We start from the raw sequence: 16061 nt of genomic DNA, 5'->3' as shown, positions 1-16061 counted from the left end.
CGAGAACTCTTGCTGCTGGTTGGGATACTGAAATGTGGAAAATATCCCACACAGACATGCTAGATACCAAACAGGCCACTGCTAGTGCAACTTGAGAACTTTGTTAGAGGATCAGCCTGGCGCTGCAGAAGTGCGGCATTGTCAGCAGATGCCGAACCATCGTGTCCCGGGTCTGGCCGAACCCCTGTCCCAACCAACCGTGCGACGCGGTGTCGAACGATGACCATATCTGCAAGGCTGAGCCCAAAATCTACCTTGATACGCTCGGCTGCATGCTGCATTCGACAGGGGGTACGGCCATGTGGGTTGTCGTCTCTTATGTTGTGGGGATCCTTGCGAATATGGATCGTTGGTGGTTCTATTCCTCGACGCCTGCGGTCAAATGCAGACACGATGCAGATGGTGGCTCTATAAGACAGCATTAGATGAGGAATCATTGATCTATTCTTCGTTAATCGTCAAACTATGTAAGATTATGTACTGCCATTTCTTGGCGACAAATCGACTCTTCCTGAACCCTTTGCTTTTGGGTTTCCACCGATTCTTGATTATCATTGTTCTTCATCACTAGAGAGCGTTGTTAGGACCACCTCATTACCATGCGGTTGAGAATTTGAACTCACGATATCGATCCATCGAGCCATCCACTTGTTGACAGCTGCCTTGGCCTCGTCAACCAGACCAAGCTCGAGCAGCAACTGGACAGAACCACGGATTCCAGAGTCGAGAGCAGAGGCGATCCAAGCGTGGGTGTAGGGGGTGTGCTCGCCAATGAAGATCATCTGATTTCTATATTAGAACTCTTGTCTTTGCTCAGTTATCCAGCAAAGGGCAGGTCATAACTTACGTTATCGTACGTCTTGAAGTACTCGGGGATGTAAAGTTGATGTTGGCCAGCAACGGGGCTGACCCAGCTGCCACTCTCGAGAGGGTCGAGAACCCAGCAGCGACGATTATACTTGCCCGTGTACAGCTCACGGGTGTTCTCGCCGTGGATCTCAACCATGGCGTCAAGAACATACTGGACGTGCTCCTCCTCCGAGACGGAAGCCCAGCGGTGGCCCCAGTCGCCCGAGATGTACGAGGCCAACATGGTGGCCTTTCCGGTGCCGTTGATGTTGTACGACGGGTAGCACGTGGAACCGATACCAGCAATGTCAGAGGTGGTGCTGCAACCGCCGACGATGGGGTTTTCGTAGTGCTCCCAAAAGCGCTCAGAGAACTCGAGGGCGACCTTGCAGGCGCTGGTGTAAGGGAGCTCATTGATGGCGTTGGAGATGGTCAAAGGCAGGGACGGGAAGCGCCACTTGCGGATGATGGAAAAGGGGACAGCCAGCAGGGCGTAGTCATACTCAGAGGTCTCAAAAGTCTGGTTCTTGAAGGACTCGCGCCATTGAAGGTTGACCTTGGAGTTCTCCGAGTCGAACTGCACGCGCTCAATCTTGCGGTCCATGGTGGTGATGTCGTCAACGAGAGGGTGGAAAGCCAGCGGGAGACGGCTGAGACCGCCGTCGATGGTCTTGTAGGAAGCAGCCTGGAAGTACATGCCCTCGTAGAGAGTGTCCCAGAATGAGGTGGCGGTGTAGCTGCCCAGGGCATCCGTCGAGTTAAGGGAGCCCTTCAGGTAGTTCACCATGAAGGCATACTCGGACCAGACATCGCCACCAAGGCCCTGAAGACCAGAGTCGAGGAATTCGCGGTGGGCCTTGAACATGTTTTGAGCCATACGGACAGAGAAGTCGCTACCAGGAAGATACTCGTCGATTTTCTCATTGAGGGTGTTGGTAGACTCATCGTAGACCGTGGCGACAGCCAGCGAAGAGTTGGCGGCGATCTGAGCCAAAGTAGGGGGCAGACCGTTGGGAAGCTTGATGCCGTTCTTATAAGAGAGACCGTTCTGGTTGCTCTGGATCCAGGGGATGAAGTCGACGCTGAGGTTCTTGTCGTGCTTGTTGAGCTCGTTCATCTCTGCAGCAAGCTGAAAGACGAGCTGGTGGTCAGTGATGTTGTAAGTGGTGTTGGTCTTGGGATCAACATAGTGCTCGGGGAAGCGCATGGGACCCATCTCCTGATAGGAGTAGTCGAAAGGACCACCACTGAGGTACTCGGTGTGAACACGGCCTCCCAGACGCTGGCCAGCCTCAATGATGCTGATGTTGGTCATGCCGGCTTGTGAGAGAACGAGGTAGCTCATCAGACCAGCCATACCAGCGCCGACGATGGCGACGTGCTTGGACTTGGCAGCGTCGACATCCACCGTGGTGGGCTCCTTGTCCTTGAGGAGGTTGACGCCCTCAAACCAGGCTCCGAGCGTGTCAATGCCGGTGCCGTTGTTCATCTCAATAGCTATGGCGCGTTAAATTATGAGACAATACAACAAGATCATGAGCGCACTTACATCTCTTCAGAGCCCGGCGCTTCCACTTGTGGTGCAGAGTCTGGGGCTCACTTCTGCCCTTCAACTCGCCGGAGATACTCCACGCGGAGATGCAACCATCGGTGGCAGCATCTTCAGGGAGAACCCAGACGAGGCGCTGAGAGTCGCGCACCTCTGACTTGACGATGGTGTGGTGGGCATCGCCCATGGAGGCACCTCGACATGAACCATAGGTGAATGTGACGGTCTCTTCGATGGGCTGCTCAAGAGTGATGTGAATGTTGGACACGCGGGAGGTGACTGCGCTCCGTGTCTCGAGCTTCATAGGAAGGCCAGAAGCCGCCGCAAGGGCGCTTCCAGCAACGAAAGATAGGAACCACCGAGCCATTGTAAATGGAGAAGGCCAGTCAGAGGGAATCCGGGGTAAGCTTGGCGTGAGGATGAGTCTCTGGAATCCCTTCTCTCCTTGTCCAAGATGCGCCCGCAGCTCTTTATAGTCAGGCGCAGGTGTCGATGATAGTACGCCGGTGACGAGTAAGACGCCGGTCACTACCAGGGCTGTCGTCAAATCGATATCGATCTCGGTGTAGCCTCGAAAACGCGGCCTACGGCCACAGCACGAACCGCACCATCGGTGCCCGATCCATGAACATTACAATATTGGTCATCGGATGACGACCGGTTAGAACTTGGCGGTGTCGGACCGCTTACACTACAAGTGGCACTTCGAACTACGATAGATACAACCTCAAGGGTAGCTGATACTGGAACAATGTTCGGCAAGTCAGGGCTCCATCGGAGACTTTCCCGCGCCTTTTGCTTTTCTTCCCTTCCCAGAGACATCAACCATACCAGAAGAAGCAGGTGAGAAACGTCAATCGCAGGGCACTTCCATGGCTCACCATGTGGCTGCCATGCAGACTGACATCGCACAAGGGCGAGTGTCGTCTGTCTGGAGGATCCGAGTCATTGGGTGTTGGACGTTATCAGTGGAGGCGGTGCGGTGCAGGCGGGAAGATAGGGACGAGAAGCTATAGCGGCCGAATTCCAAGTTGTTTGGCGGGGCAAACAAACCCATGCCGTCTACAACGGCCCCGTTCTCTTGGAGCCTTAGTCTCCGGAGGCCGCGATGGGGGAAGGGGGGCGCGAAGGATTGTGTGGAGGTTCAAGGTTACCGAGACCGGGGACCTATCAACTTATTCATCTACCGTAGCCATGTCGTTGGCGCCCTGATTCGTCTCTTCGCGCCCTTGGGATGAACATGGCAGATGGGGATCATGGGACAAGACGAGGATGTCAGGGATGTCAGGGATGTTGGTGTATGTAGACTTGCAGTTTGCCGGCTCCCTCCGGAAGAGTCATAGATTGAAGTCATCTACTCCGTACCCCAGAGCGATAGCTTCTGTTGTCCGAAGTACCTCATGCTGATGGTTGTGCAGTCTTACATCCGTAACATCGAGCAGTATCTGTACATTCTGCCAAGGTAGCGTAAGCTCGCCCGAGATCAAGTTGTGTAACTGGGCGGGATAATTTACGACCATGAGTAGTAAGAAACTGGGGGAGACTGCCTTGCGCCGCTTGACGCGTTCCTTCTCTCTGACATAAGCAAGTCGAATGAGACTGCGATATCTTAAACGATAGATAAGATATGTTCGTTGATAGATAGGCTCAATAGGGGACCACAGGTTTGTGGCATCTCGGATTCGTATGCCTGAGTTGACCGGCCCGGCTCCGGTGACGGGGTGCTCTCAAGGTTGATTTACAATCATGGAGTACTCGGTAAATTGCTGGAGGTTGTGTGGATTTGAGCGGGAAAGTTTCTGTCTTTGCCAGTCGGAAACCTGGGAACCTCGAATCAATAATGGAACGTAACTTTGAGGGGAAGAGAGAAGAAAGGAGAGTAGAGACCCCTAAGGGAAGCTTGAAGCGAGTTGAGATAAGGACAAATACCGCACCAACGCAACTTTGGGGGAACTAAGGGTTGAGGTGGACAAGAGTGCCGAGCTCCCCACTAATTGGTTGAGATAGCCGATCCGAATCCCACAGGAAAAGATAAGAGATGCATTGGTTTTAGTCTCGGCATGTGGGCGGGAAGCAAGGTGGTTGGGTGGTGGTATTAAGAGAGAGAGAATCAGATAGTCAAAGGGGAAGAAGAGAAGGAACCAACGACTTGTGATGAAAAGTCGCGATAGTTTGTAGTTGAAAGAAGTTGAGCAGAACTCTCCTTAGCACACGAGAGTTTCGGGAGTCAACATGGCTCTTGAGTCTTGATGGGGGGGAATAGAGTGTGACGGGCGCAAGGGTTCAAGTTGCAGAACGCATCCTTTGGCGTAATGGCATCATTGACAGCCAATAAACGCCGCGGAATGACAGAGGATTCTGAGCGGAAATCTCCACAATCGCAGAGTGCCGAGACTTTTGGATATTGAACGCACCGCTTGGCTCGCTTCTGCGGCTCTGCAACTCTCTTTTCAACTGCCCAAACCCGTTAATCGCCCATCCTTTTCCCCTTGAATCGGTCACGACCATCTACGGATACCTAGTAGAGATCTCGTCGCAAAAATCCGGGGTAAGGTGCGCCCGCAACTCTACGCCCGCACCATCGATCCGCAAAACAATCACACATCACAACGTAGCGTCAGGAGCAAACGGCTGGCGTCTCATCACATTGGGTAGAGAGACAGAGAGCCTGGAGTAACACCAGAACTGGATTTCGTAGCTTACGAGAAGCACGCAATGGCAGAAGCCACAGCATCAGAGACCCCGCCATGGTGGGCGGCCTTTCCCGCTCCCAAGGCCAAGTCACCGGAAGTCGAGGCAGACGAGGTGATGGGGTTACTTGAGGCTCAAGCTGCGACCAGCAACAGCACACCTCGAGCCTTCCTGCTCGTCGATGTGCGCCGGAACGACTTCGAAGGTGGCACCATCTCAACGTCCATCAACTTCCCGGCACAATCCCTATACCAGACAAGACCCATCATTCATCAGCTGTGCAAGCAGGCAGGTATTAAGCGTGTTGTATTTTACTGCGGTGAGTTCCCGCCGTCTGCCTCTTGTGACTGTCTAAGACTCCCTTTTTTGGGCTTATCCCCCATGCTGAAGCCACTCAGGAAGCAGCAATGGCCGTGGCCCTCGGTCAGCGAACTGGCTGCAGGACTATTTCGACGAGGTTGGCGAAACTGCCGTGCAGGCCGTCATCCTCAAAGGCGGAATCAAGGGCTGGGTTCGTAAGTATGGCGGCCGCATGATGGACTGGTATGACGAGAAAGCCTGGGCCGGTCTCGACAAGTAGAAATACCCCGCTTCGTCCCGGCCTATGATTGCAGGCTGCGCAGTCGTACTTCTGGGCCGTATGAATGTGACATCGTTGTGCTGGTATCTAGCATATTTCATCCCCATCCTTGTCTCTGAAACCAAAAAATCATCTTTTGCCGTCATAACGCCAACTTGTAAAACCTGTACTGCCTTTTCGCGGAAGTCGACCACCGGATAAAGACGCGCCTTTTACCGCTGGTGGTTGCGATCGTCACCGCCGATTCTCTCCAGAGCCTCCAGCATGACAACGGAGTTGCCGCGGATGACCTGTTGCTATATTAGTGTTCCATGTTCCAAATAAAAAGGTTGGAAAGGGGGTCTTTCGCAACATACTACCATGCCTATCCGAACCTTCTCGCCGCCCTCCTTCTCCTCGACAGCCTCGTCCAGCACAATGTTCAGGAAAACCTTTGACACAGGTTAGCAGGGGCCGCACCCAAGCAGATCGTCAGGAGACTGCGTACATCGTAACCGCGGAGAACACCGATGACCTTGCGGCTGCCGTTGAGCTGGACAAACAGTCTCTTGTCAAGGTACTACGAAAAGACGTGTTAGCTTTCCGAAATCTCAAATAGCAATGGACGGGACAATGAGGGATAGCCAAGCAGCTTGCATAGCTTCCGTTATCTGGCAATACATCGAACAAGTCTGGAGACTCCGGTATGTCCGTGAGAAATCGGGGCTTCCGTACCTTCTTCAGCTCGGGCTGTGCGGGCGCCATCTTGAGTAATTTGGTGGGTGGGTGTAGAGTGCCGAGGAGGAGTTCAATGGGTAGGTGCCGGTTTGATGATGTCGCGCGAGGTGAGCTTTGCGACGCGACGGAGCTCTGACGGCCTGACCGAGGGGATCTCTCTGCCACCAACCGTTATCTGGAAAATTGGGTGGAGTCACGTGGAGATAATCGTCTTATCGGCGCGTTATCGCCAACACCTTTCCGAGAGGTCGCGAAGCTGCCTGACTGACATCACACCGAACCAAAGTCACACTCGCAACCTCATAGTACACAAAATGAGTGCATTTACGCCAAAACGAAAAGCGAAAGTAATCAAGGTTCTTGACGACGACGAAGATGACGCGGGAAAAGCGTCGCCAACTAGTCAAGAGCCCGTAAGGGATGGTGAGTCTGCAGATCCCTTCCAGAGACCTTGCGCTGATATTTTTCGCAAGACTAACGAGTCTCCAGAGGGTGAACCGGTAGCAGTCAAATTCACAAGGAAGCCTTTTCGCCAGTCTGGTTTGCGCAAGAGCATCGACTTTAACGAGACCGACGACTCAAACGGCGGCGTCGCAATCGGCGCAACCACGAAACCCAAACCCAAAGTCGCTGCACAGGACGATGAGGATGAGGATGGACCCGTAGTTATTCGTCCGTCAGTGAGCCGTTCAAGCTCACTGAAGCAAAAGAAGCGTCAGTCCTCCTCAAGATTGTCATTTGGTGGTGCTGGAAGTGATGGCGACCAGGGAGCAAAGTCGGGATACACGACCCCCAAGAAGTCGACTCTGGGTCACCAGGCACTCGAAAATAGTGCGGTCAAGAACCGATTACCCATGCGATCATTCCGCGACGATGATGAAGACCGTCCAAAGTACAGCAAAGAATACCTCAGCGAACTACAAAACGAGACGCCAAACACGCCGCAGAACCTAACGTCCCTGCGCATAGAAGACGAAGACGGGATGGATCTAGACTCCTCTGAGCTAGAGGGCGCATTGATAGTGAACCAGGATGAGTTTGCATCTCAGCCGGCCCAAACAAACATTCTCACAGAAGCCGAGATCCAGGAGAGGAAGCAGCGCAGGGCTCGGCTGGCGCAAGAGCAAGATGGCGACTTCATCTCCTTTGACGACACCGAGGACGGCGGTACCTCTCTGCGGAAGAAGAAAGCCGAAACTCGCCTCGTCGCCGAGGATGAAGATCTTGGCGAAGGCTTCGATGACTTTGTCGAGGATGGCGGCTTGTCGCTGGGTAAGAGGGCCGAAAGGGAGGAGAAGCAGCGCCGCAGGCGCGAGATGGCTGAGCAGATTAAGATGGCCGAAGGAGACTCGGGTGATGAGTCCGATGCGTCGGAGGCGGAACGACGTGCAGCTTTCGAGGCGGCACAGACAAGGTCGGGAATGGACGGCTTAGAGAAGCCCGAGCGCAATCCCACCGAACAGCTCCTGCAGGTTCCGCCAAAGATTACGCCGCTGCCGAGTCTGACAGATTGTCTTTCAAGGCTACAGGCTACAATGCGCGCCATGGAGCTCGAGCTTGCGGAGAAGAAGAAGCGGGTGGATGAGCTGACACAGGAGAAGGACGGCATCATGGTCAGGAAGGACGAGGTGCAGCAGTTGCTCAACGAAGCTGGACAAAAGTACACTACTGCTGTGGGCAACGGAGCTTCGGTCGAGTCGACTACGCAATCGCCAGCTAGACAGATTACGAATGCCGGAGCGAGCGAGCTGAGGGTTGAAAGGGGCCTCGAGAGCCTGGGAACGACACCGAATAATCGTCCAGACGTAGGAGATGTCGACTAGCTACTGTACTCGGGACCGACAGTACCTCATATATCGCGATACCACAGATTAGAAAAGAGGAATAATGTTATCATAGCTTCAATTCTTTTCGATTGTCTAAGAAATAACCTCTCCGCATAAAGAGAGAAATGTCCTGCCAATGCCAACGCCACATGAGAATACACCTATGGTACAGACTACCACTTGCCGATTATAAGCACAATCACCCTGCCTTGATCGAGGTCAAGGCCCTTTCATCCCTATTGTTCAATGAGGCCATCCAACAACGATCCTTATTTGGTCTTGGAGACGCCAGCACCAATGACACCCGGAAGCTTCTCCTCGCCAACACTGAAGAGCAGACCAATAGCAAAGGTCAGGGTACCGACCATGGCAATACCGAAGCCGACGAACAGCCAAAAGGGAACGCTGACGTCAATCTTGCTGCAAGTCCTGCCGCCCCAGTGAGTGACGCTGCCAGTGGTCTCGTTCTTAGTTCCGAGGCACATGCAGGAGAAGCATTCCTTTCCGGCTGACTGGCCATCCGCTTTGGCGTACTTGTTCAAGCACTCACCGTGGCCCGAACAATTACCAGTGGCCTTAACACAGGCATCCTGCGAGCCAAAGCAAGAAGGGATAGTACCCCTCTCGGCATTTCCAACGAATGGCGCCGTGCTCTGGACTGGCGTAGTGGGTGCGGGCGGATCGTGGTCGTCAGTCTCGGTCATAGTCATGACTTCCTCGGCTTGGCGGCGACGGAGCTCCTCGGGCTTTGAGGACCAATGACGCAACTTGGAGTTGCGAGATGACTCGGGCATCGCGATGATGATGGTTTCCATCTCGCCATTGGCAGCAAGCTGCTTGAGAAGGGTGGCGTTCTCAGTGAGGGACACGAGGATTGACGAGTCCTAAGGAGAGAAAGGGTTAGTTTCTTTGTGAAGGATGCAAGGTCTGTTGGAGTATTCGATGCTCACCTTCTTGGTATCATATCTGACGACAGAGGACTTGCCACTCCAACATTGTTCGGCAAAGGGGTTGATGGCCTTATCGAAAGCACAGTTCTTTGCGGTGACGCCAACCGACGGCAAGTCGTTGGCCAGCAGCATATCATTGGCCGTGATGGAGGGAGCATCTCCAACTCTGAAGCTAGGTCCAGAGGTAGCAAGAGACTTCTGGAGCGTCTTGGCATCGTCGGCAGTGATGCCCTCGAGCATGACGACGAGCTGCGACGGGTTTGTGGAGACGGCATTGCTGAAGAGGCCCTGAGGGGCCTTGCCGAACTCGTTCAAGTAGCTGACAGCGTTCTCGTTGGAGATAGACTCGGGAAGATCCCAGGATGCATGTTGACCCTCGGGTGACAGGCGTTGGAGGAGGATAAGGCGGGCAATCTGTCGTGGTAATGATGGAATATCGGAGCTCGAAGACTGCTTCGATTGCAGGAGATATACGTCAGCGGGCTGGTCCGAAGAGAGCGCGGTCGCGACGCCGGTCAGGGCAGCCGCAAGCCCTACGGAGAGCTTCATGGTGTCGTCTGATGTGGTTGGAGCTCGTAGATGGGGATTCGGTGATGATGTCGTGGAGGGGAGGAGGATGTGGATGCGACTGTTTGCTGCTTGCTGCTCTCTCACCAAGCTGCGGCGTGCGTCGAGGATGTCGAGCTCACAGTGCTCCGCCTGCACGCTGTTGCTACTGCCACACGTTCCAGGCCAAGCCCATCCAACCCCCGTGTCCCAAAAACGGATATCGGCAGAGATATTCTTCCGGCTGCTCCACTATGATCGGCTTGCTTAGATAATACATTCTCCCACTATGGACCTGGGGGGAAAGTCCCTCGAGGTGGACGGTGGACATTCCTACATGATCCGTGCTTGAGGTTCTTAGGCTTGCACTGTACGTACCTGCCGGGACAGTTGAGACTTCCCTTAGGTAAGCTACGGGCCCTTTTGAAGCTGCCGCATTCCTCGCCGCCAACAGTCCACGGTTCATGCACCACGGCAGAACAGAGTGGCGGGACGTTATCGGAGGGGCTTTCGTCACACTGTGTGCCGATAGCAACGCATTCACGCATCTAGAACCTCCCGTTGGTACAATGCGAAAGAGAATCAATAGCCGCCTCTAATCTAACGTTGTCATACATCGTACATCAGAGCAGTCGCCTAAGCCGCCACGAGGGCGCTGTCAGACACCAGGCCACCTTCAACTCGTTGTATTGCGCCCTGATTCTTCTTTCAACAACCGCGACTTTACCGACTTCCATGGTTTGCCTCTCGTCGCCATCCATCCCGCTGCCGCCGCCGCCGTCGTTGCCATCCTCTATCCATCTCCACCAACCATCAAAAGAACCACGACGAAGCTGAAGCAAGCTGAAGCATCACGATCGACGCCATCGAACTCTTATCGAAAAAATACTCGTCTTTTCTCCGTGTCCGGCAGCCGGCGCTCGGCGAGCGGCGAGCCCCCTCTACAGTGATGTGGCGGGTTTTCCGACCTCGCGCTGGCATATCGAATGCGAGCACCTTGGCTGTTCGCGCAGTCGCGCCACAAATTCCCAGCCAACAGACTGTCATCGTGCAGAGGGTGAAGCTTTCAAAGCCTAGATTTAGGGCCGGGTATGTCCACGTCACACAAATCATGTCAAGCCTGCTTCCACTAACCTTGCGCCTAGAACTTTCCTTATCGGAGCAGGCATTTCGCTCGCTTGTTGGCACATTTACTGGTCCACCGTTTTAAATCCATTCTTTCGACATGTAGATCGCGAATACGAGAAGCTGTCACCGGCGGAGAAGAAGGCGCTTGACGAAGAAATAGCTCAGGAGGATGCCGAGCCGTGGTTCATTCCGTTCCCCTTTACGACGAAATCTGTCAACCAGCCACCGTACAAGGGCAGCGACCCCGAGTGGCTAGAGTTCGTCAAACTCAGCAAACAAAAGGGGACGCAGACCCAAATTCGCGGTAAGTGCCTATCCTGAGAATTGGCTGCAAATGTTCTCCCGACTGATCGCTGTCACTAGCCGACCTTGCCAACTGGGTGAAGTCCTCGGTCGAGAGGCACCCGGTAATCACAGCTAGATGTGGCAACTCAGTAAGGCTTCGTAGATATTGGCTGGACATCGACTTTCCATACCGACCACCACCGGTGTTCTACTCTTCTGGGTACGCGAACTCAAACCATCCCATGACACGCGATCAGGTAGCCACTAACAATACGCTCTAGATTACTGCTGCAAGGCGATGGATTGTACTGGTCAACTCAGCCCGTTGACTCGTTGACCGTTAAACGCCTACAAAAGATACTTTGGCCGGATGCAATTGCCGTGTCTTCGTGGGCTTTTACGAGTGCGCTATTGAAACAACACTACATGGATATTTCCCGAGCCCTTGGTTTCGAGTCAAGCAAGCCTGTTCAAACGTTTCCATCAGTCAACGGTGGCAACATGCAACAAAAGACTCAGGGGCCTCTTCCGTCTGCCAACAGACAGACTCCTGATGGCACGCCGGCAGAGAACGCCTCTCACAATGTCAGCAAGACAACGGATTCATCACAGGCAGACGAGCCAGAGAGCGGCGGCAAGACAAACTTTGTCAGGGACACCGCCATATCCCATATAGAGGGGATGAAGCAAATAACAGACGGCCCTGCAAGAGAATTCCGAAGGAAGCTTGCGCAGTCCTGGAAGCCCACACGACCATCTCCTCCGCGCGGCTGCATCCTCGTTTCAGGCTTCGTTGAATGCGAACTACCCAAGGGCTTCGTATTGATCGACGTCTGGGGATTCTGGAATCCCAAGACGGAGACGTTTGAGACGAAATCAACCTTTATGAATGTACGTAGGGTACAGATGAAGCAACAATCCCCTCGGCGGAGTTGATGGAATTCGCCAAGACACTCCCACCTTTTCTCATTGCATATTGGCGGCGTTAAGGTAGCGGTGAGCATCTACCTTTGGGTTAATTTGGCATTGGCTGGCGATTTGATCTCACCAGCACCACCCCCTCATCGATCGGGGGTCTAGCGGAACACTCTTCTGGTTTGTGAACGAGCATTCAACAGGTTACAGCAAGAGAGTGAGCGTTTGTTCGATACCAAGATACCATAGACGAGCACAGAAACGGGCCTGGGGCAAGACAGTAGAGAGGAGCAACGAGTTCCCCTGTGTCTCCTACAATGCCCTCTTTCTCTTCTGCAAATCATTTTCACTTGAAATCCTGCTGGGGTACTGTTTCTCTCGGTGACACGATCATTTGATTCCAGTGTGACTTGGTCTCCTGCAAACCTCCTGAGAGACGAGTTGCCGGGTTCGAGAGAAAAGGATCAAGTTGGCGTGAGAAGTCTTGTTATTCGCCGAAGCTTTTGCATTCTATTGCAAGAGTACGGATTAAGCACAACACGATTGAGAGCCACTGAACAGAGTGCCGGAACCCAAATAGGCGCAGCAGGCAAGCAGGAATGGGAGTCCGCGCCTGAAGTTTCTTTCTCCTAATTTTGCGAATGCAGCAGCGTCCGGGAGCACTGAGGTAAGTACCTACAAAGGAAATATCGAGATGTCTATTCCTCGGAAGGATCGCGGGCGTGAGGCGGCTCAAATGTGTGGCTGCGCTGCCCCGTTGAGGCCTCTGCGAAAATGAGGCCAAATGGCAAACTCCAGCATGGCACAACTACGGCAATCCGGCGATTGACTCAGCCCGAATTACAGTTTGATAAAATAATCCTGAGCAAGAGGCGGCCTCAGTCTTTATGCGCATACATAACGACGCAGATTAGTTGACGTCTCCATCCTCCCGTTAGATCATCAGCCTTCTACCATCATCACCTCTAAAGAGACCATCAACAAACATCCACTACCATGGCTGCACATCTCCAGCGCCGACTGCTTCAGGACTTTGCCGAGTTACAGCGAAACCCCTACCCTCGCGTTGCATTACATACCAGAGAAAACGATGTTCGCCGGGCATGCCTTGTTCTGCAGCCAGAGGGCTGGATGCCCATGCACACCACCGTCAACTTCGGAGACCGCTATCCTCTCGTCGCTCCCACCATCAAGATGAACACGCGAATGGTGCATCCCAACGTTTTTGATACCTATATCTGCGCATCAATCCTCAATACGTTTGAGGGATACACACCGGCGTATACCCTCAAGGGCATTTCCATTCAAATGCTGAGCTTTTTCAGCAGCGATTCGTTGGAGCAGGAGGGCGGATTTTACACCGAGCCTCTTGAGTGGTATCGGCAAGAGAGCCTCAAATGCCGGCAGGACTTCAAATGTCCTCACTGCAACTTTGATGGAACCAAGAGCAAGGCAGACTTTAGAAGAGCTCGAAGGCACGCCCTGAAAGCCTTGTCGCCGACGCCATCATCATCATCATCCTCGTCAAGTGCTGCGACTATAGCGGCTGCCTCCAAAGACCACCAGGGATGTGTCTTGGCCGCTATGCCTGACGAGCTTCTGCTAGAAACTCTCCACAGTCTCGACTTCGCGGATCTCCTCTCCTTTTCACGGGCTTGGCCGCGGATTGCAGACATACTTCGCGGATATGATGTTATCCGATTGAGAGAACTCCAATGCTTTGTGACCAAAACCAACTTCCGAGATACGAAGCTCGGTGTAGGCGTCATGGTCCCCAAACGCAAGCGGGCTATAGAATCAGAGTTTGACCTCATCTCTCTGCCGGCATTTCAGGACCTGGGAGTCCGCTTCTCCGTCCACAATGTCGCCTTCGAACACTGGCTTCCGCTGCCTCTGAGCCGCCGTCACTGGAACTCCGTCAAAGACTATGTTACACCCGTGATGCATAGTCTAGCCGTGGCTATCTCGTTACCGAGCGCCAACAACTCTGCAGTGGGAGTTCTCGCCGCCTTCATGAACGACATTGTTGTGCGGCTCAATCAAGTAGATGCACACACATCATCTAGCGGCGCAGCATACAGAGGCAACGATAATGTCAGGATTCCACAGATGAGTACGTTGCGGCACGCGTCAGAGAAGGCGATCGAGTCTTACTTCCATCTATTTCACCTTCTGCTCTGCCTGGCGACGGCGGATCCCAAGCTGGTCACCGACGCCAATAACAAAATCAAGAGATTTATGGGTGGTAAGACCTCAAAGATATCTTGTCCGAATCTTGGTCACCTCCTGGTCTACCTCCTCATCAGCGACTTTGATATGACGGAGGCTATGAGAAAAGCGATCATCACCGAAGCCATCACGCGCAACGTCGTCTGGATGCTCGACAGGAGGGGCTCCAATATGCCGGAGTTGAGCTATCTCGAGCCGGATTACGTCTCGGGGTATCGTTTGAAGAGAACCTTTGAGGCGAATCGCACCTCATACCGACTCCTCATGTTTTCGGAGCTCTTCCGCCGCATCGCCAGACCTTCCAACGGAAAAACCTTGGAGCAAATCCGGGACGAGCTCTTCGACCGTCATGGCGCACCCCCTGCTGGTGCCGCTCTCCAGCTATCCACCGAAGTCCGCCGCCTTCATGACATCGACAATTTCCCCCATTTCTTCAACGAAATGGGAATTGTGCACCATCCGTCAGCTGAAAATTTCACCAGCGTGCTACGGGACTGTGTCAAGGACAGCATGAAAAGAGGCTACTCGGTCTGGGGCTTGCCGGTCCCTACTGCTCTGGCCTTGCGATCCCGGATAGAGCCCAACGTTGGCGTTCGAGCAAACCTTGTGGTGAGGAACCCTCCTGGTCCTCGCTACATGTCAAGGATCACTTTCTTCCCTGACAAGGACCGCCGGAGCTGAACAGCCACCTTGCAAGAGGCTTAGAGCGGGAAAGAGAGATTTTGCTTGAGCCGAGCAGTCGAGTTATTGGAGATGATACCCCTAATGAAATTAGAAATTCGAATGAGAAACAATTAGTTAAATCTAGTTTATCGTGAACCAAGTCATGGATCCTCCAGACTATCGTCCAATCGCGAACCAAATGTTCGAAATGGTTACGATCTTTCGATTAACTCAGAGTCACAATGGGCAAGTAGTTGGTTCGTGAGCATGAACTACGATATCTTCTTTTGCGAAGAGTGCTAAAATAATCGAAAAAATCTCCATTCGCTCAATATTGATCTTTTTTGCAAGTGTATGTTATTAAAAGATTCCTCAATGTCTATTCTACTGGGGAACGTGTTCTTCTGTCTTGATTTCTTAGATGCCGGTACATTAGCATATCGAGTATCGTGAGGCATCGTCCTGCTCCCAAGGTCCGCACCAGCAAGGTGAAGGCAACTCGGTGAGTACGGGTGCCTTCGGTGAGCAAAAACCTTGTTAGTCAGCAGGTATCTTACGTAAGGCCTCTGCAGGGTCCCCCGGCCGCTCTCACTCAACGTCACTCCCTCCCCCCAACTTTTACGTCCCCACGTCCCTTCGTCCTCCCCCGAACTCGTCGTTCTTCGGGTCCAGCCCGTGTAAGTGGTTCTGCGAGGTTTTCGTCTTCACTTTGGCTCCCACTTTCATTCCCGTTCTCGTTGATGGACAAGGACTACAGGCACGACACGTGCTTTTCATTTTGAATCTCACTTATACCTTCATGGCCTTGCCTTGCCTTACTGTGCCTGCTGAGATCCGGCGGCCTCCCTGTCGTTGTCTTGTAACACCAGGATTCTCTACATCTTGATTGACGATGGCTTCAACCACTTCAAACACAAATACCTCGGTTCAAGAAGACAAGAGTCAGATTCACTGAGAGTTCCCTTTTGATTGTAGAAAACATCACAGATTATGGGTTGCCTGTCAACCTGTCCATTCCATCTGGACGAACGCCTTGCCCCAACGCCATACACCAGGACATCAATTCAGAAACAGCCATACATGGACCAGCCACCTCGACCAATCTTAATCAAAAAGACGACGATCGCGTCTGA

The 16061-nt window shown here is 53.2% G+C and overlaps 7 protein-coding genes across 7 annotated transcripts, besides 1 other annotated feature; 4 read left to right on the top strand and 3 right to left on the bottom strand.

The window, feature by feature from the left end:
* Positions 1-59: 59 nt before the first annotated feature.
* Positions 60-4906, bottom strand: CLUP02_13112 (L-amino-acid oxidase; the record flags this gene model as incomplete). Its single annotated transcript, XM_049292057.1, has 13 exons — positions 60-408; positions 482-543; positions 624-782; positions 848-2346; positions 2399-2926; positions 3007-3206; positions 3280-3486; positions 3586-3752; positions 3823-3969; positions 4141-4249; positions 4322-4601; positions 4670-4826; positions 4901-4906. The coding sequence occupies 13 exons, from the start codon at positions 4904-4906 to the stop codon at positions 60-62; spliced, it is 3870 nt and encodes a 1289-aa protein (XP_049149203.1).
* Positions 4907-5113: 207 nt separating this feature from the next.
* CLUP02_13111 (uncharacterized protein) lies at positions 5114-5669 on the top strand (the record flags this gene model as incomplete). Its single annotated transcript, XM_049292056.1, has 2 exons — positions 5114-5408; positions 5488-5669. 2 exons carry the CDS (start codon positions 5114-5116, stop codon positions 5667-5669), a joined length of 477 nt encoding a protein of 158 aa, XP_049149202.1.
* A 212-nt stretch (positions 5670-5881) lies between these two features.
* On the bottom strand, positions 5882-6413 carry CLUP02_13110 (LSM domain-containing protein; the record flags this gene model as incomplete). The annotated part of the gene is made up of 4 exons (XM_049292055.1): positions 5882-5965; positions 6026-6100; positions 6157-6228; positions 6384-6413. 4 exons carry the CDS (start codon positions 6411-6413, stop codon positions 5882-5884), a joined length of 261 nt encoding a protein of 86 aa, XP_049149201.1.
* Positions 6414-6700: 287 nt separating this feature from the next.
* Positions 6701-8209, top strand: CLUP02_13109 (uncharacterized protein; the record flags this gene model as incomplete). The annotated part of the gene is made up of 1 exon (XM_049292054.1): positions 6701-8209. One exon carries the CDS (start codon positions 6701-6703, stop codon positions 8207-8209), a length of 1509 nt encoding a protein of 502 aa, XP_049149200.1.
* A 272-nt stretch (positions 8210-8481) lies between these two features.
* CLUP02_13108 (uncharacterized protein) lies at positions 8482-9873 on the bottom strand (the record flags this gene model as incomplete). The annotated part of the gene is made up of 2 exons (XM_049292053.1): positions 8482-9096; positions 9163-9873. Coding segments are annotated over 2 exons (1326 nt in total), but the record flags the coding sequence as incomplete, so codon positions are not given.
* Positions 9874-10172: 299 nt separating this feature from the next.
* CLUP02_13107 (uncharacterized protein) lies at positions 10173-12669 on the top strand (the record flags this gene model as incomplete). Its single annotated transcript, XM_049292052.1, has 8 exons — positions 10173-10272; positions 10336-10654; positions 10702-10765; positions 10828-11140; positions 11200-11341; positions 11403-12012; positions 12173-12402; positions 12441-12669. The coding sequence occupies 8 exons, from the start codon at positions 10173-10175 to the stop codon at positions 12667-12669; spliced, it is 2007 nt and encodes a 668-aa protein (XP_049149198.1).
* Positions 12670-12730: 61 nt separating this feature from the next.
* CLUP02_13106 (uncharacterized protein) lies at positions 12731-14946 on the top strand (the record flags this gene model as incomplete). The annotated part of the gene is made up of 3 exons (XM_049292051.1): positions 12731-12758; positions 12799-12881; positions 13051-14946. 3 exons carry the CDS (start codon positions 12731-12733, stop codon positions 14944-14946), a joined length of 2007 nt encoding a protein of 668 aa, XP_049149197.1.
* Positions 14947-15916: 970 nt separating this feature from the next.
* Positions 15917-15988: a sequence feature (Short protein (CLUP02_13105, UQC87588.1) was converted to a misc_feature.).
* Between the last annotated feature and the right edge of the window lie 73 nt (positions 15989-16061).

The sequence above is a fragment of the Colletotrichum lupini genome, chromosome 7, assembly GCF_023278565.1.
Source record: "Colletotrichum lupini chromosome 7, complete sequence".
Taxonomy (NCBI): Eukaryota; Fungi; Ascomycota; class Sordariomycetes; order Glomerellales; family Glomerellaceae; genus Colletotrichum; species Colletotrichum lupini.
The sequence above is the reverse complement of the archived record's forward strand: the minus strand, read 5'-3'. Positions and strand labels throughout refer to the sequence as shown.